The sequence below is a fragment of the Fonsecaea erecta genome (genome assembly GCF_001651985.1).
Source record: "Fonsecaea erecta strain CBS 125763 chromosome Unknown Scaff9, whole genome shotgun sequence".
In the NCBI taxonomy this organism is placed as follows: Eukaryota; Fungi; Ascomycota; class Eurotiomycetes; order Chaetothyriales; family Herpotrichiellaceae; genus Fonsecaea; species Fonsecaea erecta.
Genome location: NW_017387252.1, coordinates 472,057 through 496,870, shown reverse-complemented (window position 1 = coordinate 496,870; position 24,814 = coordinate 472,057). Strand labels below are relative to the sequence as shown.

The following is a 24,814-nucleotide window of genomic DNA, read 5'->3' as shown; positions in this document are numbered from 1 at the left end:
GCATATGTCTTTGCCTCAACATGGGGTGACGATAGCAGCCATGGTCGCATATGAAAAATACAAGGAAGCCTCCAGCAATCAACATTCTCCTTTAAATCAGGTCGACGTATCTCGCAGCTGCAAAGGCAGCAGCACCAGCAGAAACAAAGAGACCGGCCCACACCATCATCCCCCGCTGGGCGCTCTTCTTCATGAAGCCCTCCATGGCTTGGGCATCGTTCAGCTTGGGGAAGGGAACGTCCTTGGGCACGGGAACCCCGAGGATGGCGCAGAGGGGCTCCCAGCCATCACGGACGTCATAGAAGAACAGCTTCTCCTTGGGGACGACCTTCTTGAGGTGCTCGATGTGTCGATCCCACATGGCCCTGGTCGGTCTCTTGGGCTCGCCGGGGCGGAAGTACAGTTCGCCGACACGGCCGTCGTCAAGGGCGTCGTGGTACGTTCGGAACCACCGCAGCGTGGGGAGAGGTGCCAGAATCCAGGACAAGACGGTCAAGTTTCCCTTCTCCACGATCGGGGCCAAGCTGTTCCACCACTTATCGGGATCACGCACGGTGCAGATGACCTTGGCGTCAGGGTAGATCTCCATGAGCTCCTCGACGAAGGCGTTGGAGGGCAGATCGGTACAGGCAACGTAGCCATCCAGCATCTCCTTGACACCTTCCGTCAAGGCTTTCCGGTCGGCTTCATCCTTCACGGGGGTATGTTTGATGATCTCGATCCAACGCTTGATGTGAGCCTCGGGCGAGTTCAGCATCTGGGTGCCGCCGTGGTAACAGGGGCCATCGAGGAGGTAGGAACAGGCTGCTCCAAACGATGTGGTTCCTGTTCTGGAGAGACCGGCGCCGATGACTTTGAGAGACTTGCCCGTCTCGGGTTGCGATGCTGTCTGACCCATTTCGGTATATCGAGGATGTTGAGGTGGGCAACGTCAAGGCTGTTCGAGAAAGGGGAACCGGAAGGTAAGACGATGCAACGGAGGGCTTGGTCACTGATAAGTTTGACAGGTTGAAGCAGTCCCAAACACAACGAAGCGGGCAGGCAGACAGACAGGCAAGAGAAGGAGTAGGGGGAATTGGATTGATGAAGTCGGACCACGAGGGGCTGGAGCAAGACTTATCTTTCTTTTTATCGACGACGCGCGAACTCACGGATCATTGGGGGTTCAAGGAGGACCAGCTTCGCTGGACCAGGGTCGCGATGAGAGTTACCACAACCCTAAGGAGAAACTACGAGATTTCCTGTGTCGCGCAGATCCACTTTTGAACATGCACGGCCCCAACCAAGCCGACTATACTGTGTTAGACCATCTCTCAATCGCTTGACCAGGACCAACTCAGAAGATGGGGTCACCGACCGCCGTCTGAGAGGATCCCTCAATTTTGAGACGGCTGATCTGACGAGAAACTCAGAAGCACCGTGTCCGGACACCGCAAAGAGAACCAAACACGAGGGATAAAGTTCCACCAATCTCTAGCACGACGATCAGATTTGCCTGCGGAAACGTGCACCACGACCAGCTCAGCCTCGGGCTTGTACCCTCTCACTACTCTACGACTGTGTGTTCCTTGTGTCCCGAGCATTTCTTTACGAAGCAGACCTCCCGTGTCTTTCTTTGGCAGACGGTGTACCTGGACAACCATATCTTCCCCGGCCCCCCCTGTTTGACGGGCAAAATCCTTCGAGCGATTTCTGGACGCACGGACAGCAGTGATGAAACAGGAACGAATGATGGTGGCGAACAGCTCGAACGAGTGGAGGGCCGTCGAGAGGAACAGGTTAGCGAAAGAAGAGGCGCGATAGGTAAGGTACCGTGGTTGAGGCTTGATGGACAAATGAGCGGCCGATGATCAGAACCACCGACATCCGAAAGCAACCTCTGTGGGAAAAAAAAGGGGATGGAAATGATACTAATCACTACCCGCCGGACGATAATCAGTTACCTAGCGAACCCTTTTCTTCAAGCGTGGAGGGGAAGAAGCCGGTGGAGTCTGGTCGACGGTTGGCTGCTGCTTGGCTGCTGCTTGGCGTCTTGCCTAACAACGGGCAGTGCGCGAATTCATCCCTGCGACACCCACAAGGACCAAATACCCCGTATCGTCAAGTCGACCTTGTCAGCTCTCCCTAGGCCCCCCGCAATGCCCCTTGCTCTCATTGTCAGTATACTGGCCCATTTATTACGAGAGAAGCAACACGAGAAAACAAGAGACGAGGCGCAGGGAACGGATGTCGGGGAGGAGACAGCATCGTTAATCTCAGTCGCGCTGCCGCGTCGCGGTCCTTGTACGCCTGCAAAGCCACAAACACCCCAAGTTACATCACGATCGGCAGCCTCCATTCCGGAGCTCGGACGGGCGACCTAGTGCCTACCTTCCTTTTCACCCTCTAACCTTCGCTTGTCTTGGCCTGCATATTGGCCGAGATCAGAACCCTTCCTCAACCAACGAGTGCCCCAAAGGCCGAATCGCAAGACATACAGTTGGGGTTTATCTGGTCTGCCCGTTGTACCACGCCGAGACTGGTTCGTTTCTACACGTCGAGCTGGACGATGCTAATTCAGGAGGATCACACGGCAGATGCTTGAGGCAAAGAAGCAATACCCTCTTTTTTGTGTCCCCTGCAGGTATTAGATGGTCTACGGTACATGCATTCCAGATTCAGCGGGCAACCTATCTGGGTAGTGCTTATCCTGGCGAACCCCATGACCGAACGATTGGTACCTGATCTTATTGTCCAATTCGACACCCGGAGTGGATGGGCGCGTCCAATATTGCTCACATATCTAAGCAGCCACATTCGGCTCTCGCACAAAAGGGCCCTGCGTTAGCAAGTCGAGACAACGATCGGCCCCGACCCCGACATGTTTGTGCCACCCGATGACCGACTCTCCTGAATGGCACATACCGCTAGCCACCGCGAGGACCTCAGGCTTACTTCAGGAAATTGTTTGACCAGCTTCAGAAGAACAAGAAATTCAGCTCGGAGTCTTGGCCAATGCTTGGAAACGGCTGTTCTACCATGTGGGGTGGGAGACCTTGCTGGGCATGAATCACCAGCTGCGGACGACGAGGTTGCAACAATGGCTCACTGTTGAAGATGTGGTCAGACGACCACACATCTGCTAACCATCCATGTTCACACCAAAGGTTCTCACGACGAATGCTACGGAATGTCCGGCGGCAGATTACTGGGAACTTCCGCTTTTTCACAATATACTCAGTAGAAAATCCGTACATGTGCGAGACATTTATCTACAGTAAGTGCTCCGTACCCCATGTGAGTGAGTATACGGAATCTGATAGGGCACGCAATCTAATCTTTGGACTGCCGACAACCGACCTTTGCCCAGCCACCGATTGCCCTAGGTACCGATCTGAGATGGGAGAGCGACTAACATCAGCTGGCAACCTGCTAAAGCTGCAGCAGCAGCACCACCACCACCACTGCTATCAGCCCCCTACATGGCGCAGTCTGAAGCCGTGCACCGTCACAATGGACAGTGAGGCTCTCTAGCTGCATAAAGTTGTCGCACCAGTCTTGGCGCCTTCGAATCCATTCACCTTCTTACCGCTGACATAAGGTCAGAGTGAGGACAATTGCAGGCGGCAAATGCCAATCTTCTTCTCTGAAACATGACGTGGACGAGGCTATAAACTGGCCTCTCTTGGCATGTCGGCCCGGACAGATCCTCGCTGGAAGAGATAGATATACAGTTATCAAACCTTTTCCAGACTCTGGTAAGTTCACGATCCACCTCCGGATGCTCTACGGACAAACCCTTGCCTAGGACTGTCCGTAGTGCAGCTTTTGAGTCAGCTTGTTCCTTCCTGCTCTGCTGTCTGCTTTCTGTATCTTGCAGCCAGAGTGTTACGTTAGGCTAACTCCATAGTCGGATGTCGGAGATTGCCCCCGACTATGGCCAAGCGACACTGCATACTGCATGTGTCTGCCCGCATGCGAGATAGGTATGTATTTGCTATCGAAGGACCGCACGCTGAATGCCCGCGGAATGCTCTCGTACAGTATGTCTAAACTCTCCCCAGCCACAAGTCCCCAGCCGTGGTGATTAAGACAAGCGCCAACAAACGAGTCCACGAGGTCTACGGAGTACTCGTTAGTCAAACCAAACCGGCACGAGGATGCAGGGGTGTCTACTCTAAGCCTGGCTCACGGAGAAGACAAAAACCAGTTGCCTCGTCACCAAGCACAGAGTTAAGCAGGCCAAGACCGTTGGCACTGCGAGGACCATGTGATGGACCCTGAAACGGGCTGGCAGACTGAGTCGATACCAACACCAATATCAAGTGACTTCGTCTCAACGAGAGAAGTTTGCACGGTCGTTCCTAAACCACAGCACTACAGACAAAGCAGTTCAGCATATCCTACTCATTTGCCTTCGTTGCTGACACCGGAAGGAAGAGCATCTAACCGCTCCAGATTTGGACTCGCTCACAAGGAGCGGCTTTCTGACCCAACAGCGGGTTCTTTTCTCGTATTATTAGTTCCCAGGCTCGTCAAGCTTCTTGGTCTCCTATTCCCTGTTACACTTCAATCAGGGATTGTTACTACGCCCTTTCTGGTCCTCCAAGAATCGCGAAGTATCACTAGTCTATTTGCTATGCTTCATGCGAGCACAACCATTTATGCCCCTTTTTCCATGGTCGAGAACAACGGCTCGTGGAAGCCAAGATACATGTCCCCCGTCAACAACGTGGTCTGATTCCACAGTAGCTTCTCCTTTTCAGCCCTCCTACATTTCCTTATAGTACTGAGTGAAGTCGTGTTCGATGCTGGAATGTTTCTGAGGAGCCTGGTGAGCACATTGCATCTGAACACGGCGAGAAAAAACTAAACGTACCAACAGAAATGCCCTTGTCGCCTCCTCGTCTCCTTCCAGCCCTTTGAGCAGTTGCAGGAATTTGTCGCTCTCCAGAACCGTGTAGGGATCGGTGTGCATGATCCTGTTCATGTTCTTCATTGACCTCGCGTCCACATACTTCAGGAACTTCTCGCGCCGGATATCGGCGTACAAATCAAGGATGCTGTCGTCCGCCTTGCCCTCGTACAGGCCGATCAGGCAGTCGGCCAGGGCACCGACATCCAGAACTGCCGTCATACAACCATAGCCACCGAATGGGTTACACACGTGGGCGGCGTCGGCGGCGAGGATGATTCGTCCCACCCGCATTTTCTCGACGCAACGGTTGTGGATCCTGAAATGGTCGGTCTGTGTGATTCTGTACTCGCTGGGTTCGGGATGGCCTGGTAGTAACTTTTTGAAGGCGGTGTTCCGCCGTTCCAGGTACTGTTCATCGGAAAGACCGACCACGCTGTCACCGTAAGTGACACGCCAGAGCCCCCCTTTGCCTCGTTTCGCGATCAGGCCCCAGAAGTCCGGGTCGACCATATAATTTCCTCCATCCCAGCCATGTTTCTCGAAGCCGTCGTACCAAACCTGTTCTGATCAGTCTTTGGCGTCCATATATAACGCACAAGAGAAGGCTCGGAAGGAACAGACATTTTGGACCATCAAGCGGAAATCAAACGTCTGGCCGGGCCATTCTCTGCCAAACAGAGATTTCCTCACTGCACTGGTCGCTCCATCGCAGCCAATAACATAATCGGCGGTAAATCTCTTCTTCTCCTTGCCTTCCCCGTCTTCTCCAACCTCGACATCAACCCAGGCAGAGTTGTCGTCCTGACCTGAACCCACGACCTTATGATTGAATTTGACCTCGACCAGCCCGTTGGTCTTTTCCATACAGTGTCGATACATGATTTGGATGATCTGGTTGAGGGGCAGGATCGTCATGCGGTCAGGGTGGTTTTTGACGACGGAGAGGTCAATCCCAGCCAGCTTTTGGTGATCGCTGACTCGACGCCAGCAGATGCTGGGAAAGCTCGCGATGCTTTCTGCCCGCAAGTCGTCGAGGATTCCCGCACGCCGGAAGACCCTGGTCGCGGGAACTCCATATTGGGTCGCCCGGAGTCGCTCGTCCAGTCGGTTCCATGATTCCAAGACGACAGAGGGGATGTTATGTTGCGAGAGCAGCAGGGCGAGGAGCAACCCGGCGGGACCGGCTCCCGCGATTACAACCTATGTTTTGTTGCCGGTAAGCTTCTTGACAAACGTCCGTCCGGCACGCAAGTGGGACAGTCTGAGGTTGAGCATGGTCTGCTGCCCATCAGTCTCACCTTTTCAAATGGTCTCTTTGGTTCAATCGACCCCATCGTTATTACCTGGTTGTCGAACCCTGTATTGTCGACGCAGTGGTAGATGGGATGCTTTGGTGACCTTACCTTGACTCTTTTATCTATCGCAGAGAGGTATGTGCTTATGCCAGGACCAGTGCTGACAAGCCACCTGGACACTGACAGATGATAATGCGGAAATTTCCGAGCTTACTGTTCTTATAACTTCTGTGGTCTATACTGAGAAGCCAGGAGATGTGAATACGAGCTATGGCAATAAGAGAAAAGGGTTAGAACAGCCATGTCAGGCATAGGTACTTGGAAGTCAGCTTCGGTAGCAAAAGGAGCTCGTGTGGATGACCGTGATGACTTAAACATGCTGCGTCAGGTGTGGTCGGTTGAATTCCTTCCTGGAATCAGTGAGATTGTGATTGTGAGGATCTTGATATCTGACGGACTGACACGCATCGATCCGACTGTCAAAGGCAGTGGTGGTGGTGACGATCTCGTCGTTTATGTCTTCTGCATGACTCGCATTGGGACCCACTACTGCTCCAGGTATTAAGTGGCCGTATGTATGGAGTCGTCGAGTCGTACGTACGAGGGAAGGTCGACACGTGAGGTGCGGGAGTATGCGAGGCTTCGAGGTTTCATGCTCCGCAGTGGGATTTGACGATGATAACGGTGGTGGTGATGGTGTGTTGAGCGGCAAGCCTCTTTGTACATGGGTGGCGCCGACCAAGCAACAGGTTGGGGTATTCCAGCCACAACTGTCCATATGTCACGGCCATCGAGGTGGCAACCTGGAATATCATGGTATCCCTTGAGAAGGGGTGCTATGAGTCCTCTTGGCCTCGATCAATTGCCCACCTTCTGAGACATGTTCTACCAAGTACATTTTTATTGACAAAGACGATCGAACATCTGGTGACTCGCAGCCACAAAACCCCGCCAATCACCTGAGCCGCAGCCACCATCTCTTAACCGATCTTGGATTAATGGGGTCGTCGAAGTCCCACCCAGCACCGCCGGAAGGGTGCCTGGACTGGACCCAAGGGCAAGGGCTCCCGGGCACCACTGGGCATTTCTTCGCCATGTTTCACGCGCCGCGTCACGCAATGCAACCCCTGATGACGCCCCGAACCAGTCAGGACGCCCATGGGCCTGGATCTCGGGGCCTAGAGAGCTTCTGGTACTGATCCAGAGCCACTCACAGGCACCTGCGTCAATCCAAGCATAGTAACACCAGTCGACGAGTCTCTATTTTTTTCGCCTCGCCTGCGCCTGCGCCAGTTCCGTATCACTCGCCTCCCTCTCCCCCTTCAACACTCTTTCTCTGCATCCTGGTCCTTTTCTTTGCACATCAGCATCATCAGTTGTAATACCTCCTTCGTTGGCCTCTTCCTTTTCCAGAGCGCACACTTCACTCTCGCTAACTTCGTTCATTGCCCTTCGGCACCCAACGCGTCCAGCAGGTCATCTGCTGCTGGCGGGAGCTGCTCGTTGTTGGCCCTTTCTTTGTTCGATTTCGACCCCCAATTTCCCACGGCGGATTCCATCTCTCGCTCGCTCGCTCAGCAACATCTGACGAATCTTATTGATCTCGTTCTCTTTGTACGACCAGAAGCATCCCCGGCCTGTTGTGACACTCGATTTTCCACGGTCGAATCTCTCTTTGCACCGCGCTCCGGGGTCATTCGTTCGTATACCCGTTGTATGGTGTTGCTGCCGTCGCCCTTTCATTGACGACTGCATACGCCTCCAACCGACCGACCTTTTAAACCCGAAGAAGAATAAAAACAAAACACGCAATGGCGGGCCGAGTCTTGTATTCGCTCGTTTTTGTGGCTGCCGCGTTGGCACCGGCGGTCTTTGCTCAGACCACTTGTGGTGGTGGTGTTCAATGTCCTTCAGATACCCCATGCTGTTCGCGTATGTTCATTGATCCGCTCTAAAAGTCAAGACGCTGACGACCGACAGAATATGGTCAATGTGGTGTTGGCGCCTACTGTCTCGGGGGATGTGATCCCGTCAATTCATTCAGTCTCGATTCTTGCGTTCCCGCGCCCGTCTGTCAATCGAAAACCTATGACTTCAGTAACCTTGACGGTGTCGTGCCCAACACTAAGTACCTCGGAGATGCCACGCAGGCCGACTGGGTGTCTTCCGGCAGTCCCTTGGAATATAACAACTCGGTGCTCCTGACCATGGCTGAAGGAACGGTGGGGACACTGCTGGCGAGCACACGCTCCGTGTGGTATGGCAAGGTAAACGCCAGGTTTGCCACCTCTGCCGGTGCCGGTGTCGTCACTGCATTCATCCTGCTCGGTAACTCCAAGGACGAAATTGATTTCGAGTTTGTTGGTACCCAGTTGACCAGTGCCCAAACAAACTTCTACTCGCAGGGTGTTCCTGTCTGTAAGTAACGTGGTGTCGATTGGGAGTACGAAGGAATATACTAATCGAAACTCTAGACACCAACGGTGGCAATACTACCGGCCTCTCGGACGTACATGCGAACTTTCACGACTATGAAATCGACTGGCAACCCGACAGCATTACCTGGTCGATTGATGGCAACGCAGTCCGTACCCTGAACCGTGAAGATACCTGGAATGCAACAGCAAACCGATATTACTATCCCCAAACGCCGTGCCAAGTGCAGCTGTCATTGTGGCCGGGTGGTCTCCCGTCCAACGGTGAAGGCACCATCGAATGGGCTGGTGGTCTGGTGCAATGGAACTCGCCGTACATGACCAACGGCTATTACTACGCCCAGTTCGACTCGGTGTCCGTCCAGTGCTACGATCCACCTGCAGGCGCCAATGTGCAAGGCAGCAAGTCTTACATCTTCACGGACCCGGCTATGACCAACAACACCGTCGAAGTGACCAACGATAACACCGTGCTTAAATCGTTCCTTGGTACCGGCACCAACATGTCAGCCGGCAGCAACACCGCCAGCGCCAGCGGTTCGTCCAATACCAGTCAACCGGCCACTATTCCCGGCCTTTCTGGTGTCGGTACTGGCAGCAACGGCGGCCGTGGCGACAACACCACAGGCAACGATGGGAGTGGAAGCGGTGATGATTCTGGCTCGGGTAGCAACAGTGCCAGCGCCACCGGAGCTGCGTCGACAGGATTTGTCCAAGGTGATGGAGGCGACTCTTCCAACGGTGCAGGCCAGATTGGCGGCAAGAGTGAAACCGTGCTCAGGGGAAGTCTGTTTGCTGTTGTCGTTGCTGTTGTTGGATTGTGTGTGTTGTAAGTTTGCGAATTTGGACCACATATTTGATAATTTAAAAAACGACGAAGCATGTGAAGCAAGAAGGTCGAAGTCGGGCATGTCTGATTTAATGCTTGTTCTTTTTGTGCATGGCGGTGTGACATTACAACTATTGTCCAAGGCATGTAGGCTGGTCGGTGCATTGTTTGAGGCATCGAAGACAAATCAATATGAGTGGTTTTGAGTTCTGTCGCTTTCTGCTGGGCATAACAACAAGGGAGGCTATGTGATGATGGGGCAGATGGACGCGAACATATCATTGTGATATATGAGGCCAATCTGCAAATACGAGGTACATATGAGAACAAAAAGTCCTCTACATGCAATATGCAATGGCAAATGCTGGTACGTTTGATTGGCTGTAGCTGTAGCTCCGATGAAGTCATGAACCCAACTGCGGACGCATTAATTATTATTGACTGTCATGACTTTTTGTCTCTCCTTACTCCAATGGCGCACGACGACAGCCACGAGTCTATGTGTCGATGAACGCCTGATGATGGTGATGATGCCTCCTGCCTCGTCCTAAGTACCGTCCTTGGTCACAACATACTCAGCCCCTCCCCGCTGGCGCCCAACTCCATTGCTGTTGGCCGTGTTAGTATACCCATCGTCACCACGGCGGCGTTGAAATACCACTGGAACAGCGAGAAGCTCTTCCTCCACTCCAGTGCTTAAACTCGACCGTGTCTCCCTACATAAAAGAGTTCAGGGAAAGGGGGAAAAGACGATGCGAGCTCCGTCGACAGATCTCCTCCGTGCGTTGCGTCGCGCAACCACCGCATCACCGGGACTCCCTCTCCTCCGCCCAACGAACCCATCCTCTCGACGAGCGCAGCAACATCCCCTAGCCATCGGCTTCACACGAGGTCAAACATGCAGCTCCGTCCCACAATCCTCTTCCTCGACGAGACACGCGGCGCGAGCCCTCTCGACGAGTCGTCAGGCACCATCATCCTCCTCCTCGGCCTCGTCCACATCTAACCCAAGCACTTCCTCCTCCACCAGCCGCGCCCGCCCCCAACGACAGATCAATCCACGCGCACCGAGAAACCACGACCGCGGGCCCGTGTCCAAGGAACCCACGCAGACCGACTTCGCCAAGATGGACATCCTGGCCAGCGCGGGTGTCGAGGAACCCGCCACCTCGATCGACGCCTGCACCGGCGACGGCTTCCACTTGAACAACGGCGTGCACACCTCCGGGGGGAAGGGCATCATGCTCGTTGCCGGCGAGGCGTTCGTGTGGCAGCCGTGGCTGTATACGAATAGTAGTACCACTGATACTCCGACAAGCAAGACAAGTCCAAGCCCAAGCACGGCAGGTAGAGGCGGAGCCGGCGATCATTCCCAAGGCTTCACGGCCTTCCTCGACGCGCGGGGGCTACTGAATTTCCCGCCCTCGACGCTCGGCCTGCTCGCGCTGCTCTACCCCAAACCCGACCTCCTGCTCCTGGGCACGGGACGGAGGCTGTGGATGCTCTCGCGCGACACGCGGCGCTACCTGTCCGAGGAGCTGGGCATCAAGGTCGACGTCATGGACACGCCCAACGCCGCCGCCGCGTATAACCTGCTGGTCATGGAGCGCGGGGTCGAGGAGGTCGGCGCGATCCTGGTCCCTGAGGGGTGGGCGGGACGGTAGAGAAGACAATAAATAGTAGGAGACAGCACAGCGAAAGATGCAGCGGGGGGCGAGTGGTGACCACGGGAGATATCTACGGAACAGGTGGCCGCCCTGCTGTCGATCATGGATCAGCAGCGCCTCGTGGAAGAAAAGAAAGTATGCAAGTCAGCGGAGGAGGATGGATGTAAGAAGAGAACAGAGAGAAGAACTGGGGCTTGAACAGCGTCAGATCAGAGCCCATTAAAGGGACAACAAGCCAGCAAAATGCAATCAATAACAGCAATGTCCTTTCGTTCCGTCCAGTATTCGCAGTTCCTTGACGTAGAGCGCGGCGGCAGTGGAGCTACGTGTGTGCATATATCGGTCCCGTGTCAAGGGTAATAAATATACACATGCCGAAAAACACACGTGGCTGTTTGTGACTTGGTGCCCCGTGGACGTTCTACATGTATACTTGATTGAATGGATATATGGCTCTTCTTGTGTCTCGGATAAACATATTTATTCATTCTCCTGCCCTCGTATATCACAACAACTGCCCCTTCCACCTATTTATTACAGACCCATCTACCGACCTACCTACCGACCTACCTACCGACCTACCTACAGTAACAACATACTGTTATCAACCCAAGCAGTTCCTTCAAAGCATTCATTCAGTCTCTCTCTACCTCATGCAGCTCAATCTCCCCGCAGACGCGCAGACGGCGAACTGTCCATGGAAATGTGTATGTATATAGATATCTATACATACATACATACCTACACAGCCCTAGGAATGGTGGTGTATCGACCTCATCACCGTCGCATACATCTCGACCCTCGACACAGCCACCGATACCTCCCGCAGTTGTAGCAAAACTGGGTGCCGCACCGACAGGTCATATGGAGACAGCCCGAGTAGCGCTCGACCATGGTCTTGCAGTGCGGGCAGCGCATCCACTTCCGGGTCTCGCTCAGGCCCAGCAGCGCCTGGCCCGCGGCGTCCTGCTCGCAGACGACGCGGCCGTGCGCCTTCTGCTTGCACAGCCGACAGGTCACGCTCGAGCAGCGCGGGCACCGGGCTGTATCGCCGACGTAGTGTGCCGTGGGTATGAAGGCCGAGCACAGCCAGCTGTGGCAGTATGTCGGGTCGGGTGTGGACAGTTCCTCGACTACGGCGGTGTAGGCGTTGTACATTCGTGCGGGCAGCCACCGGCCAACAACATCGGGCTCGGCCTGCTTGCTGCAGCATCGAAAGGCCCTCTTCTCCTTGACTGCCGTCTGGATGGCTGTCTCCAGACATGGCCGACAGTAGTAGTGCTCGCACTCCAATCGACACATTTGGTGTGTTGGGAGAAGCTCGATACAGGCGCTACACTTGGCCGTGCTGGCCAGGCGCGTCCTCCGTGGCTCCTCTTGTCCCATTTGCTCTGCCTGAATTGGCTTTCCTCCCTCACGACGGTGACGCTCCACTCCTCGACGTGTTCGTCGTTCCCTGGAGCCGGCTTCTTCTTGAGCATGACGTGTGACGCCTTCATGCTTGTGAGTTTCTTGTCTCCACGTCCTTTGCAGGTTTCTTGCCATATTCAAACTCGTTGAGAGGGTGCCCAGGTCCGCAGCTGGCGACATTTCTTTTCCTGGAGTTCTGCTTGCGTGTCCAGTCCTATCAGAGCTCGGAGCCGGCAAATGGTTGACCGCAAGTCTCAATGCCCTTTTGAACCACCGGAACGGATTGGGTTCTCGGCAACGGCGTCGTGGTCTGGTTGGAAGTTGAGAGGTGTTCCATTCTAACGCTACTTCCATCTCGTTCTCAATCTCGGATAGAGCGCGAGCGAGCAGGAAATCCTCCTCGAGCCGGCGTTCGTCCTCTGCCTGCATGTTCGATGTTTCTTTTCTTTCTTCTTGCGCCGTAATTTGTCGTGCCGTCTTTTGGCGGACCACTGAGTCGGCTTCCAAGTCCAATTTGTCCCGCAGCCTGCGGACAGATTCGAACATGGCCTCCATCTCTTCCTGGTTGGGGAAGTCGGTGTCGTCTTCAGCCGCCTGCATTGGTCTTATCCCCTCAAGAGGCTCGGGACGATCTTTGCGGATGTCCTCGGTGAGGTCCATGGCATGCTTGCGACCCTGCTCGTACTCATTCTGCTGTTCGCCCTCTAAGTGACGAGCCCGCCGTACCTCAGACATCAGCGTCAGCCCGGTATGGTGTTCACCCTTTGAGACAACATTGCGATTGTCCAAAGATCGATTCCATCTTATCAATCCCGGTTCCTTCTCAAAGCATTTCACCGGACGGTCAATACCTTTCCCGTTCAGTGATGATTGTCCTGGATCCTCGGTAGCGCCAGTCCGACTCAGGGGAGGTTCAGCACTGGTTGAGCCGAGCGACGTGCTCTCAGCTGTTCTTGTTCTTGTATCGGGCGGGTAGCCCGTTTGTGCTGATGGCGGTGATCTGTCGAGGCTGTGATGTTTAGCTGAATACCCGGAAAAACCGTCTAATGATCTATAAGTTTCCTCCACTCCAGAGAGCTGGCTTCCATGCGAAGCAGAAGAGATATTGGGTATGCAGCAAAACGGACTTTGCTTATCAGGCCAGTCAGATGTCACCCATTGACCTGTGATTGGATTAATGTAACGCTTAGAGTCGTCCAAATGACAGGCAAGTGGAAGCTCGCTGTCCAGAGAGAAGGTATTCGCCGACTGCCCGCCTCCCAAGAAAGTCTCCATCCAGGCATCTATCGCTTTGACTCGATCTAACACTTTTGGCGTATTGTCGTCATGTATCAAGTTGGAAATGGCCACTCCAGTTAGTGGTGACTTTGAGGCGGGATTGTTGTATTGATCTTCAATTTCTCCGTATGGTAAAGTAGGTGCACCGTACACCAACTCGCTGTGTGCTCCTCCGCCCATCCTGGATAGCTTGGCTGTTCGAATGGCTGAACAAGCAGATCTTCAAGCTCGACTCTCGTGAGGCTGACCATTGCCCCTGGGACAGTCATACGCCAGGACCCAATGTTTTGGAAAGGCGCTCACAAGGCTGTTGATAGGCAGAAATTGTGTCGTAGTGTCGAGGCCAACCAAGGCGCAGTCACTTCACAGCCACCACTATTGCCTCGTGGCTGAACGGACATCTGTTTATACCGTGAGAGATAGGAACGGCTAGCAAAGAGGAAAGAAGGAGAATTCTCAACGAGGATTTTAAGGCTGTGCAGTCATAGGCACAATGTCTGCAAGCAGTGCCTGTGCAATGTTGTGGATTCACCTGGCCGAGGCTGTCAATCACGCCGCGAAGATACTCTGCTTACAGTAGAGATTGATGCTAGACAAGTGCCAGTTGAGGCCTGCCAGGCAAAGAACTGTCACAGAGTCCTAGGCACCACACCATGTCAAAATGGGCCCTGGATGCGCCCTGCTTGTGTCTTTCTCCTCCTCTCATTGACAAGGCGAGGGCAGCTAGAGTATAGCGACCAGTAAACTTCAATGCATGAAACGGCTGATTCCGTTTTCAGTCTAGTAGCAGCCTCCTCGTCAAGCACTCAAGAAGTTGGCTGACTGGGGGGGGGGGGAGTCCCAATAGCAACGTTTTCTCTGCGTTGGACGATCTTATCAGGCAATGGGATCATTTGGCTAAGGGGATCGAGAACAGCCCACCAGCCTGGTGTATCCACCGGGGACTGTCAGTAGGGGCTTGGTTAGGCTGACAGGTTGGCTGCATCGAGGCTTTTTGGGCAGAACCGGTCAAGGAGATACTGGACTGTATTCCGTGAATGGTTCAAGGTCAGCCGACAAACCAGACTAGAGATAGCCTCCTGCTAAGGTCAAGTCCTCTGGCACGACAGATGACGCATGCTTCGAAATGTCCATCCAGTCCCTCGATTGCTGAGCCTCTTATGGAGATTCTAGTCGATTTGTCCGGCGAAAGAGGCAATACCGCAGCTGTGCAGGGTACTGGGAGTTGTTTCTGAACTAGCAAAACGCGTGTGTCATTCTGAGGAGGTGAGGTGAGAGACTCGATGAGGACTTGTGGAACAAATCTAGGTGACATGCTCGGCGTTGTCGGTTGCGAATCTGGGTCAATCAATTCCGGCCGGCAGGGCTTAGCAGTGCTTGTCTGTTTGTGGTCTGTTGAGCAGCAGCTTCGACTTGGAAGGCATACATACGTACGAGCAGTGGACACAGAGAATTGTAGGCTTGGGTGGTGAATTGTGGACTGGCAGCGAGGAGTTCTGGTGTGAACAATTCAATTGCTTAGCGCAGTCACCCGCGAAACTCCTCCAACTTCCAACCTCCAACACCATCGAATTCAACAAGCAACCATCCTCATCATCATCATCATCAACAACGACGTTTTCAACCGTCCCCCTCTCGTTACCGTCTCCTTTCCCGGACCTTCCCGAGAGATTGACAACTTTTGTCTTGTCGTATGTGCCTTGACTCACAATTTCCGTCCACAGCTATGCGAACACAAATCCCTCCCTGCCTGTGACTACACTGCCAAAACGTCCTTGTCGACACAGTTCTAGACCCTTTCTCTCCGAGTCTTCTTCCAGCTGATCACCTGCGCACGAAGATTGGCTCTCTTTCGACGATGTTGACTCCAGGATAGTACCTTGGCGGTCTGTCCCCCCACAATGGACTCAAACCACGTCGTCCGCTGCGTGGCCCCAGAAATACTGGTCGAGGTCGAGTTGGAAACGAGCTGGTCGTGGTGATCTCTTCCCAAGGTAAGCCTGTCGGCAAATGGCGTGATGGTGTTCTTCCTCTAGGCTGTCGTTCGATATAGTCGTCACCGCGGCACAATGGGCAGCAGACCACAACAAGAAAGATGATAATACAGCCAACAACCGTCATCGGTATCCATATTTTGGCGCTGCCATTGTCGCCCATCTTGCTGGCTGAATCTTCGTGGACTATAGAACGAATTGTCGTCTGCGCCCCTGGCGTAAGATATTGCTGTGATGACTTTGCTCGAAAGGGGCGACTGATGTTACTTTTCTTGAAAGTACTGGTGAGGAAAACATCAACGAACGAAGATCAGCTTGCTCATGCACCCCATGCACCTACACTTCCCTCTTATATGGCGCAAATGTGTTGACCAAGCAGCCAAACTGTTTGCGTCTGTCAAACGGCCGTGGAAACCGCCACAACGGGAGACTTGCATGCGGCTTTGTCTCTGTACTTTAAGTCTGGCTGCTGAGGTATATCAGCTATAAGATCCTGCTTGCACACAACCATTGTGCGGCAGGAATTGTTGACGAGCTTTTTCCAACTGCCCCAGCATCTTTTTGTCGGATACTTCCAGTCCCATTGTTTCCGTTGACAAAGGTTTGAACCAGGCGACTAACCGGTTCAAGATAGAGTCGAGCCTCCAGGATGCCTTCGCTGGATTTTGGCCCACGATTGCTGATGTTGAGTCTGCTTTCCGTGTATGATATTTCAGCCAATCTGGTTGCCTCTTGTGCAATGGAGTGTTGAACACCCTTTTGGTACCTCCTCGTATTCAGGGAACGCTACAAGATTTCTCGATCTGGAAACACCTCCACACCACCTTGTCATTGCTTGTTCTCAATCTAGGCGAACTTTGGATCTGGTGGAAAGAGTCAGCCAGGAACAACATTTCGCACCCCCGGTGAACTTCTAGGGCTGTGTCATCGTGTCAGACTCTTCCTAAACACAGACGTACTTGCTTGCTGGTTTCATCTCCCCACAGATGGAAGTCCCAAGTGCCAGATAAGATGAGGCCTGGCCCGTTACTCCGTTTGGAATCAAACACGCCGTCGGACCAGATCAGCAGGTGAACACTCAATCGTGAGGGGGTGACACAAGTATCCACATTGGTAAGTCTCGTTTTCTGTGTCACCAGCATGGCCGTTTCCCATGATCGTGTTGGGCCTAGCCACCATGCCCCTGGAAGAGGAATCGATCTCTGAACAGATTGGCTTTGGACGACGTAAGTCATGATGATCTTCCAGTTCCCATCTTACTCGTACCAGAGACCCCGGGAGGGAGGCTGCTCACGACTAGTCTTGTCAGACCACAGGGCTTTATGGAAAGGAGAATGCTTGATTGAGTATCGACGTATCTACTCGTCGTCTAGCGGTGTTACGCCAGCTGGCGTACATCAATCGGCTCAGTCAGACATACCCTATACCGTTCGGCATACATATTACCACGCGTATCATGCTACAAGTATGAGACCCATCACAGCGGTACACTGTGTGCTGCTAACATGCTTAGCCCACTTTTCCTACGTGCGTATGCCTACCTGCTGCGGGCCTGGATATAAGCTATAGGCAAAACGTTTTGCACTGCACCAGAGACCTGATGGAGGCCGCGAATACCATCAAGACGAATATGTGAGACGGTCGATTGATCGAAAGGACTGGAGATCCCACAGAGACTACGAGAGACTATTCGATTACGCCCGTATACCCGTTCTCGAACAATGCTCCCCACCCTTTGTCATGCCGCTCACATATCTACATATAAACCACAGGGTTTCCCCATGGATCACGATGGTCAAAGAGCAGAAACCCCTTGGAACTCCATTCGCACCGAGGTCTTTTCACAATGCACGGATCCTGCAACTGTGGCGCTGTCACCGTCGAAGCCGACATCGTTCATGACGGCAAACTCAACGGAATCACATGCCACTGTCGAAACTGCAAAAAGTCTAGCGGTGCAGGTATGTTATCGGCCCCTAGCACAGCAGACACGGGCGCGGAGAGGACTGATCCTGACCGAGGGGGCTGTTTCATCATGCCTGTCCCGCTGGAAAAGGTCACCTTCGCAGGCCCCATCATGCACTACGCCGACAAGGACACCGACAGTGGGCGTACCGTCGACCGTCATTTTTGCGCGGTCTGCGGCAGCCCGATATATGGATTGGCTAAGGAGGCTATCCCCGGCGTGGCTCGTGAGTATATATACAGACATTCGCTGTCCTCTTCGCCCACGGCCATTTCACTCGGAAATGGGGGGCCCAGCAATAGTTTCAAACAGATGAACTGACGTATTTTCTCCTGCCTTGGCCGGGTGGTGTTATAGTGGTGCGCATCACGCTGTTCGACGAGTTCGCGACATCGCCGCCGAAACCGGCCGTCGAGCTCTACACCCGGGACCGCTGGGTCTGGGACGAACCCATCCCGGGCGCCCAGCAGGTCCCGGTCTCGATGGAGATGTAACGACTTGAAAAAGGACCCTCTGGCGAGACTGTGGGCGCGAAGCATGTGAAAGATATCGCGAATTAGGAGTGGCGGGCGGTCGGTCGGGCAGGGAACAGGGTGATGAACAGCACCCAGCAATGGGCAAAGGCACCCACTTTTAGGAGACAATCATGTGTTGAACATCACGTCCTCCCAATTTTTCAAACGCAAGATTCGAGAATCCGTGTGGTTCGGCGCTCCCTAAGAGGCACATCTAGAGGCATCTCCATCAAATATGGTCCAGTCCACCAGAAGGGATAATTTAGGGTATTACAAAGTCATCAACATCGTGAGCCGTCACATCGTGGTCTTCTTCATGAGGAAGGTCCTGTGTACCCATTTCCAAGAGCGAACATCAAAGCTCGTCATCTTCATCCTCGCTTGCCGCCTGGACGTCCATGAGGCCTGGATCGTGTTCGTTCTTCACGACCGTGGCCATCTTGACCCTCGACACGTGTTCCGTGGTGTCTGGGTCAGCTTGAACATTCCCATTCGCGTCCTCTTCTTTGACCTTGAACTCCTCATGTTCCTCCTTAACCCCTTCCTTCTTCACACCCTCGCTTGAGCTCCCCGACTTTACAAATCCGCGAAGTACATCTCGCCGATAGCGATAGAAACGGTCAAGACACTCTCTTCGTTCTGCCTGGGTCCAGTTTTCCACCACCAACGCGAAAGACACCACATCGTCTCCGTAGCCGGCCCACCTAGCCATGCTGCAGAACTGTCGTTTCCGGACGGTCTGGGGTGGGCGGTATTTGTATCGCACACTGCTGCCATCGGGCGTGAGGGTACCATCGTGGTTGTCTTCGAGGTAGGGATTGTCGTAGGCGAAGTCGTACACGTCTTCATTGCGGCGTTGCGGTGGCGACGACGCGTCATCCATGAAAACTTTCGCTTGTTGCTCTTGGGTATCCCAGTGGATATTCTTGGCTGCGGCTTCTTCCGCTCGCTTGGACAACAACGCTTCGACTTTGGAGGATCCAATTACTTCGCTGTTCTCGTGCGTATATGACACACCGACAGAGGAGAGGATAGCTTGGACCGGATCATGTTTCTTGACGCCCGGTTTCGCTGAGCCAAAGGGCGTTTTGGAGCGTGAGCAAGACGATCGACCTTCCTCTCCGACGATTTCAGCTGCGAGTTGGGACATTGCTGCGTCTTCCGAATCTGGATCGGTTTTCATTCGAGGCGCCACACCCTCTTCATTCTTGATTCCGTCTTCATCGGCGTTGACGTCTTCGAGTTCATGCTCTTCAAGCTCCAAGTTGGCGACCCGGACGTCGGCCTTTGACTCCGCAATATTGGTCTTGTTCACAATATCGCGCAGAACCTGGTTCTCGTTCTGATAGGCGAAAAGATTCTTCATTCCAAAGATCTCGCCTTTCTGGTCTTTGCTGTCCTGCACGCCCTGAAAGTACCGTCGCTCAGATGTGGCGTTGTAACCAATGTTTGCTTGCTGCTGCTTGTAGATCTGGCGGGCGTAGACGATCTCTTCGAGAGTTCCTTGACTGACCAGACGAAAGACTTCCACATCCCTCGTCTGACCAATTCTGTAAGCTCTATCTTGTGCTTGTAAGTCATAGCTGGGATTCCAATTCGGGTCGACGATGACGACTTTGTTTGCGGATGTGATATTCAGCCCAACACCTCCTGCTCGAGTACTGATGAGGAAGACAAATTGTGTTGGGTCAGTGTTGAATTCTTTGACAGCTGCGTACCGATTATCATATTGCATGCTCCCGTCGAGATAGTTGACGTTGAATTTTGTACTGATGAACAAGTTCTGTAACATTCTGAGCAAGCGGACGCTGTGCGAGAAGATCAGTACTTTGTTGCCACCTTGTTCATACCAAAACGTAAGAAGTTTTTTCAGTATTCGCCATTTGCCGCAATACTCGGGGTTGCCAGTATGCATGATGCTGTCCCGTGTTTGGTAAATCTGTCTCCATTCGTCCGGCATTGCAATCTGGAGCATCTCAAGATCCTTCGCCTGTTTGTCCGCTGGATCCGACCCTTGTGGGATAAGAATGGCTAGATGATTCGACAGATTTCGCAGGGTTGCGATTGCAGGGAATACCCAACTCTGCCAGGGGCTGCCATCACTGAGTTTCATCTGGCAGCACCATCCAGCCTTCTTCTGCGCTCCACACATGCACGGATCACCGTTTGTCTTGATGTATTGCACGATGTCACTCTCGAGGAAGCTTTCATATGCTTGTGCCTGAGTCGCTGTGAGAGGGCAGAATACCACCCGATCTGATTTCTTCGGCAGTTGGTCTTTGATAAGGGCTTTTGTCCGTCGAAGGAAGAATTGCGGAAGCAGGTTCTGGACAAGCATCTTCGCTGTCTTCCTGGCTCTCGCCAATTGATACTGTGAAGCGTCGTGGCTTTGGCCCAACTTAAGCGGTATACAAATAGATTTTTTCCACGTCGAGACCGGCCCAAGTCTGCCAGGATTGGTCCAATTGAGGAGAGTCCATAGTTCTTCGTACTTGTTCTGAATTGCGGTTCCCGTGAGACCGATGCGGCAGAGGGCATTGATTTCAGTCATGGCTTTGGTGGTGTCAGATCTTCTTTCTTTGATGATATGGCATTCGTCGGCAACAACACAGTCCCACTGGATCATGTTGATTTCCTCTTTATTGGCTCGATAGGTGTGGTATGTCGTGATCATGACTTCCAACATGCCCGCCTGAGCTTGCAAGAGTACATCATGTCTCTGTGAAGCGCCCCCGTGGTAAAGATCAACATGCCACCAACCCCAACGGCGAAATTCATCTTTCCAATTCTCCATGAGTGTGCCGGGGCAGATAATGAGAGTTCTTGGGTACCACCGCTTCGCTCTGCGCATCTTTCTCATCCTTTTCTGATCGCGTTCGTCCCCGGTCTTGCCGTAAGCCACCGTCAAGAATGCAATCACCTGTACCGTCTTGCCCAACCCCATATCGTCACCCAGGATTCCGCCTTTCTGGTACACGAAAAGTTCATGCATGAATGCCACGCCCTTAACCTGATATTCTCGCAAAAACTGTGCAATTGGGGCGGGGATGAGACCAAGCGAATAATGCAGTTCGATATCCTTGTATTCCCTGGATGCAGTTGATAGGGGAAAATCCGGCCGCTCCCTCAATTCCCTCAGCTTCTCGTTGTCCGAGAAATCCACATCGTCGTATATGGGTGGGAGAGCCAAACCGCCTTCTCGCAATTGCTTTGCGCGTTCGTCAAATTTTGCTCTTCGGTTCCTGACGTAGTCTGGCATGGTCCATTCCATGAGCTCCTCCTCCGAGTCGGAATCGCCGTGCTCTCTTGTCCTCCGGCGCTTCTTGCTGGGCCCTTTTCTGCCGACTCCAGTTGTACCTGTCGCCTTCGTAGACCTCGGGCGAGGAGCGATTTCATTGTCAACGGCGTCGACGATTTTAGCAGTCAATCCTCTGCTTTTTCTGGTCCTTGATGTCTTGTTCTTGGCCTTCTCTTCTCCAACTTCCGTCCATTCCTGCTCCAGTCGATCAAGCTCTTCATCGGCGGAATCGTAAGGATTTTGTGTGGCTAGTGCTCGCTCAAATCGAGGTCGCTTCGGGTTTTTTTGATCGTCGTACCCTGTTATGCAGTCTGTGGTCTCGTCCTCGTCGGCCATGCTTAGACTGGCTTCAGTCCTCTCACCTAAGCTCTTGTTTACCTCCTCTGCGATGGTTTCGGTACGATGTGGACCTTCTCGCCTGATGCGCGGGGCATCCAAATCGTCGTCTTCAGTATCCGTGAAGACCATTTTGGACCATGAAAGGCCGAGAGGCTCGGGAACACCCCCGGGAGACCATCGACTTCACCTTTGGAGACAATCAGCCAGGAACCAAAGGATGGTCGCGGCCACTGAGCAAGGGTGGGAGGAGACAGCAGCCAGCAGTGAGACGTGCCACCCACGTGCCGTGCGCGCTGGATGATGACGCGATGTCACATGACACGCCACCCACGCTCTGCTCTCACTTCTCGCAATGTCAGCGCCATGGAGAATCCCACATTCTGTGGCTCTCCGTCCTCTCCCCGTACATCTTCTCCAACGACACTCTCTGCCACGAAATGCTGGTCAGGCACTGCTAGAGCTAGCATGAGGATCAGCCGCAAGCCAAGTCGCAATGTGAGTGAACGAGCCAGTCACAGATATCTCGGCAGTTGTATTTTGCTGCCAGGCCTCAATCGGAAAGTGGCCGTCACATCCAGCGCGGTTCCTCTCGACTTCCTGGCTAATTGCTCCTCCCTCACCAACCGTGGCCATTGTCATGTGTTCTACGTTCCTCATTGAGCATGCTCAGCGTGGCTAGCCGAGTCCTCTGCGGACAGAGGCGCAACCGGAAACGCAAGCCAACATTTCCCCTTCGTGCCTCAGATTTTCGGCAGATGGAGCACCGTCAACAAGCCCCATGGGGAAGGCTCTTGCTCCAATCTGACAGTTAACGCCCTTCCCCACATCAATGTTGGTGGAAGACTCCGCATACGGTTCATGCCAGAGACATGGCCTGTGTAGCCCCACGTTGCTGATCGTTGATTGATATTGAGGGTAGGGAGCATGTTTGGAGAGCTCGTTTCTCAACGTCGCCGCAGTCCGCCCTTCTTTGAGTACTTTGAGACCAGGAAATCATTTTACGGTACAGCAGAACACATAGTCACGCATACAGTCAGGAAAACGATGGGTTCTATATCACATATGAAGTTACGGCGCGCCCCGCTGAAGAACTCCGGGTCCATCGACCACCTCGAATATGTCGACGTGACACCAATCATCGGGCGTGAATATACCAAGGCTAAACTCAAGGACATGCTCAATGCCCCGAACTCGGAAGATCAGCTTCGGGATCTCGCCATCACCATCTGCGAACGTGGCGTTGTTTTCTTTCGCGCGCCTCAAGATGATTTGACTGTTGAAGAGCAGAAGAAGATCACGTACCTCTTGGGCAAGTTGACGGGCAGACCTGAGGACCACGGCTTGCATGTCCATCCTCTTTACAATGACCCCAACAACATTCCCATGGCAGATGGGACAACAGACGAGAACATGTGAGAAGACCTCCCAGATCAATGTCGCCAGAGTGCTGACAAGGAATAGCTATGTCATCAACTCGGAAGCCATGAAGAAACTATATGCGACGATGAAAAATCGGCCAAACAGCACGGGCGAGCCCAAAGACCTGAGCCGGGAATGGCACAGTGATTGTTCGTTCTCCACCGTAACCGACCGCGATATACTGGGCTGACCGTGATTTATCAAAGGTCTCTTCGAGGAATGTCCGGCGGATTTCAGCTTCTTGCGCATGCAAGATACGCCGCCATCCGGTGGAGATACGCTCTGGGTTTCTGGATATGAACTGTATGGCCAACCCTCCTTCTGCTCCTCACAGCTTCCGCTAACATCATTTCCTACCCAGCTACGACCGCCTCTCTCCACCTTTCGCCGCGTTCCTCGAGACCCTGACTGCCACCTGTGCGCAACCAGTCTTCAAATCCGCAGCTGATGCAGGTGGCTACGAACTGAGGTCCCCCCGCGGCTCACCCTTGAATGTCGGCGACAAATTCGCCCCTGTGCACCCCGTTATCCGCACACACCCAGTCACAGGGTGGAAGTCTCTTTTTGCGGGGGTCGGATTACATGTGACACGGATCAACGATGTCTATAACTATGAGGACCAGATCATTCGCGACTACGTCCTCAGGCTTATCACACGCAATCACGATTGTGTGGCGAGAATGCATTGGACGAAGCAGGCCTGTGCCATCTGGAGCAATGCATGCACTTTGCATGCCGCCACGGTATGTTGTCACCGCCCTTGTTCTGAGATCCCGGTCGGTGCGCTTCAGCTTGGCTGGCCCCTTTTAGCCTCAGCCTTGCCCAGCACCTGAATTTTCTCATCACAACATCCAAACTCAATACAGAACGAGCATGTCGCTAACAGAATTCCTCCATCTAGCCTGACACTCACTTGGTCGACGGAGTCAGAGTCGGTGTACGTGCCTCGGGTGTTGGGGAGAAGCCTTATCTGGATCCCGCCTCTACGGGAAGGAGAGAGGCCCTTGGCTTGCCAAAGGTCTGAAGGGCTTGAGGTAACTAGGAACCACTTCCTACTCCCGGGCGAATATCGGTGCCAAGTGGCCCCTAACCGTCCCAGAAAGTACTCACAGTCTCGAGTCGGTGTGAATTGGAGTAGACAAATCGATAAATAGGGACCTAAACTGCTTGGTTCCCACACTGCTCCCTATTCTGTCGCTAGATAGTCTTGTTAGGGGCAAATAGATGATAGGGGGGGTCCTGCCACGCGATTATTCGTTCAACCCACCATTCCGCACTTCTACTTGTATCGAAATGTGTATACTCGAAACAGTCCGTCACTGTCTTCCCGGCCCCCAAAATACTGCGATACCTCCTGACCAAGCCAGATTCACTATCCTGGTCCTGTGTCAATATCACCACCATACTCTGCCTATCCCGCCGCTGCTCGGCTCCTACCGCGCGGGTGAGATAGGAAGGAGGGGGAACCTGTC

At 53.4% G+C, this 24,814-nt stretch overlaps 8 protein-coding genes across 8 annotated transcripts; 4 read left to right on the top strand and 4 right to left on the bottom strand.

Moving 5' to 3' along the window:
• Positions 1-91: 91 nt before the first annotated feature.
• AYL99_09408 (hypothetical protein) lies at positions 92-898 on the bottom strand (the record flags this gene model as incomplete). The annotated part of the gene is made up of 1 exon (XM_018840915.1): positions 92-898. The coding sequence occupies one exon, from the start codon at positions 896-898 to the stop codon at positions 92-94; it is 807 nt and encodes a 268-aa protein (XP_018689596.1).
• A 3,852-nt stretch (positions 899-4,750) lies between these two features.
• On the bottom strand, positions 4,751-6,231 carry AYL99_09407 (hypothetical protein; the record flags this gene model as incomplete). Its single annotated transcript, XM_018840914.1, has 4 exons — positions 4,751-4,801; positions 4,859-5,455; positions 5,519-6,097; positions 6,196-6,231. 4 exons carry the CDS (start codon positions 6,229-6,231, stop codon positions 4,751-4,753), a joined length of 1,263 nt encoding a protein of 420 aa, XP_018689595.1.
• A 1,772-nt stretch (positions 6,232-8,003) lies between these two features.
• Positions 8,004-9,460, top strand: AYL99_09406 (hypothetical protein; the record flags this gene model as incomplete). The annotated part of the gene is made up of 3 exons (XM_018840913.1): positions 8,004-8,124; positions 8,173-8,610; positions 8,667-9,460. 3 exons carry the CDS (start codon positions 8,004-8,006, stop codon positions 9,458-9,460), a joined length of 1,353 nt encoding a protein of 450 aa, XP_018689594.1.
• A 748-nt stretch (positions 9,461-10,208) lies between these two features.
• Positions 10,209-11,120, top strand: AYL99_09405 (hypothetical protein; the record flags this gene model as incomplete). Its single annotated transcript, XM_018840912.1, has 1 exon — positions 10,209-11,120. One exon carries the CDS (start codon positions 10,209-10,211, stop codon positions 11,118-11,120), a length of 912 nt encoding a protein of 303 aa, XP_018689593.1.
• A 780-nt stretch (positions 11,121-11,900) lies between these two features.
• On the bottom strand, positions 11,901-13,268 carry AYL99_09404 (hypothetical protein; the record flags this gene model as incomplete). Its single annotated transcript, XM_018840911.1, has 1 exon — positions 11,901-13,268. The coding sequence occupies one exon, from the start codon at positions 13,266-13,268 to the stop codon at positions 11,901-11,903; it is 1,368 nt and encodes a 455-aa protein (XP_018689592.1).
• A 4,383-nt stretch (positions 13,269-17,651) lies between these two features.
• Positions 17,652-18,265, top strand: AYL99_09403 (hypothetical protein; the record flags this gene model as incomplete). Its single annotated transcript, XM_018840910.1, has 3 exons — positions 17,652-17,766; positions 17,827-17,997; positions 18,129-18,265. 3 exons carry the CDS (start codon positions 17,652-17,654, stop codon positions 18,263-18,265), a joined length of 423 nt encoding a protein of 140 aa, XP_018689591.1.
• Positions 18,266-18,641: 376 nt separating this feature from the next.
• On the bottom strand, positions 18,642-22,052 carry AYL99_09402 (hypothetical protein; the record flags this gene model as incomplete). Its single annotated transcript, XM_018840909.1, has 1 exon — positions 18,642-22,052. One exon carries the CDS (start codon positions 22,050-22,052, stop codon positions 18,642-18,644), a length of 3,411 nt encoding a protein of 1,136 aa, XP_018689590.1.
• Positions 22,053-22,967: 915 nt separating this feature from the next.
• AYL99_09401 (hypothetical protein) lies at positions 22,968-24,366 on the top strand (the record flags this gene model as incomplete). Its single annotated transcript, XM_018840908.1, has 5 exons — positions 22,968-23,335; positions 23,385-23,491; positions 23,549-23,645; positions 23,704-24,085; positions 24,244-24,366. The coding sequence occupies 5 exons, from the start codon at positions 22,968-22,970 to the stop codon at positions 24,364-24,366; spliced, it is 1,077 nt and encodes a 358-aa protein (XP_018689589.1).
• Between the last annotated feature and the right edge of the window lie 448 nt (positions 24,367-24,814).